Consider the following 2,735-nt stretch of genomic DNA (forward strand, 5'->3'; position numbering starts at 1 on the left):
TAAAGAGAAAACATATGACTATGGATAAAGTACAATTAAATTGTTAAGGTAAAAAAAAGTTATTATGTTTTAAAAAGGAATATTCACACTCAAAGTTGTTAATTTTATAGGATGGTAAAGTTATTTCACACATTCTGAACGTGTGGAAAAAGCCTCAAAACGTTGATGAAAAAAATTGAAACTGACTGAGACATTCATAGACTCGATATTTTAACAAAAAATTCTCAGGTTTCAGAAGAGTGAGAAGCTGTAACTCAAAATATGAAGTAGTAATCTAGAAATTGAATTTCAAAGACTGGAGTCCATTCAGTTATTGATAACAGCGTTTATAATTCACTAACTTGTTACTATAAACTACACGCCCAAAATTTTTCATTATCTTACTTCCTTAAAAAATTACTAAAACTTTTTTTTTTGTTAACTATCTACCAGGCCATTCCTGAGACACTAGGGGAGTTAACCCATAGGTAAATAACCTATTCTAGTCTGAGTGCGAGGGTCGAGATTTCATTCTGTGGAACCTCCATGAAATGAAAGTCAACCCATCCAGGTGGGAATCAAAACAGCCTCACTACAGACTAATAGTTCCTAATAAATGACTAAAAACTGTAGAAACTAAATTAATACCCAATTGAATCAAAAGTTCAACTTTCACAACAGGCTCCTTCCTAACATAAAGCCACTCCAATTGGCTTACTGAAATAGCCGTCATAAAATACTAAATTATTCACTTAATACAGAAATACTTTTACAGAAGAGAAGCAAGTACTCGAAATTTGAGAGATTGAGAGTAAAATTTTGTATTGTAGAGAACAAATGGCTACTTTAATTTAATAATAGCAAATCTGACAAAAAAAAATTTGATTTGATTTTGAACTAGACCTAAGATAGTACCGTATAATGGAGTTACTTTCCGTAGTTACTTCTGATACTCCAACAGACTGTCTCAAATCTAGTAAGGACCCCATAAAGTAACCCCAGTCTATAGAATAATTCAAATACAGAATTTAAAAAAAACTTTTTTGTCAGATGTGCAACTATAAAAGAAAAACAGCAATATGATAAAAAATACAGTCTCTTTTGGAAGAATTATATTAATAAGAAAATACAAGTGCAATTTAAAAAAAATTATAAACATAAATTCAATTATTAAATAATCAATAGAATTATCTTACCTGCTACATCAACTTCAGCTTTAGCCCTGTCTTCGGTGATGTATAAGGTTGTTAATAGGAAGAAAAATCCTCCTAAAACCTCAACAAAACATGTCGTGAACAGAGCATATTGGAAACTCTTGAACTGCAGCTCAGGTGTAACATCCGCCTCGGTTAACGTTGTTGTGGAGATTGAATACAGTGCTATTAGGGTAGGAGTCCCACTCAAACTTCGTTTGAAAACTTCAGACAACTAAACAAAATGAAACTAAGTCAATTCCAATTACTACACAATATTTAAGTAAGTTACCATATATTGCTAAGCAAAGTTAAGTTTATTTTATTTCAGTAAATAAAATATGTTAATTGTATGTCTTAATTTTAATTTCACAGCCTCAACGTAGATCACTGAAAATGTTGTAGGCTATTCTACCTTTGTCTAATATAATTTAATCTATATTTTTTTCTAATATTTCACTTATTATTTTTCATTTATGATCTCTGTTAAACTCTTATCAACAGTAATAGTTTGAGAGAAACTGTAAATAACAAATTATAATAAGTGAATAAGTAAAAAAAAATAAGTTAAATTGATTAAATTATATTAGACAAAGGCAGAATAACCAGATTGACCCAAACTTTGGAGATTTAAGTGAATCAATAAAGAATGCTGAGACTATAGGAATACATTTTATTAGTATTGATAAAATAGGTTGATGTTTGAAGCTGAGAATGGGTTATGCAAAATATTGGACTATTTATATTATTAAACCAAATTATTTGTTTATTAATGATAAAAATATTTTCCAAAATTACTGTGCTCTATGACAAAATATATCTACAGTTAAATAGACTGAGATATATCAATTCTTGAGTAACCTAAGGAAAGTATTTTATTTCATTATTATTATTACTACTACTATAACTAGAACATACTGAGCTAATACATAATAGATTATAAACAATTGCATACCACTCCGATCAGATAAGGGCTTCCAGCATCACCTAGAGCATGTGATACCAATATTTGAAATGCTTCAGCAGTTGATCTTCTGGGCGGAGGCACAACATACTGAAATAAATATTAAATTTGTGAACAATCATGAATTGTTGATTTGAAAGTGTATTCATTACATCTTATAATAAATGAATTAGCTGAGAGTTTAGGAAAAGAAGTTGCACGATATATGGTGGAAAATGAAGAAAAGTATAATTTAAAAATAATTCTGAGCTTTGGTTAAAACTAAAATATATATATAATTTATCTATGTACAATAGGAAACAAGATAAAAAATCCATTTTAATTTTACAGCCGGCAATTAATTTTTCCAAAGTCAAGCCATTCTAATTAAATTTTATTTACAGCTTCATAAACACTTTATCTAAATTCTAGTATTATTTTAAACCACTTGTCCAAACAATAAAATTATTATTTTTGTGATTAATATGATAGATCATACATAATATATTAATTTATTTTATTTTATATATAATATATTACTAGATTTATTTTATGAACATTAATATATATAATATTAAAAAAAAAAATGTATAAAGTTACAAATTTTAATAAGGAGCCTC

General features: G+C 27.9%; 1 protein-coding gene across 1 annotated transcript in view; it reads right to left on the minus strand.

Annotated features, from left to right (window-relative positions):
* spin (Protein spinster) overlaps window positions 1-2,735 on the minus strand; it is a 197,679-nt gene that overhangs the window by 3,129 nt on the left and 191,815 nt on the right. Inside the window, exons 7-8 of the mRNA XM_067045866.1 lie at window positions 2,128-2,226; window positions 1,176-1,407 (exon numbers count right to left, since the gene is read on the minus strand). Coding sequence (XP_066901967.1) covers window positions 1,176-1,407; window positions 2,128-2,226 — 331 coding nt within the window. The remainder of the gene's footprint in view (window positions 1-1,175; window positions 1,408-2,127; window positions 2,227-2,735) is intronic.

The sequence above is a fragment of the Halyomorpha halys genome, unplaced genomic scaffold (assembly GCF_000696795.3).
Source record: "Halyomorpha halys isolate HHAL.00 unplaced genomic scaffold, Hhal_1.1 Scaffold10.1, whole genome shotgun sequence".
Lineage (NCBI taxonomy): Eukaryota > Metazoa > Arthropoda > Insecta > Hemiptera > Pentatomidae > Halyomorpha > Halyomorpha halys.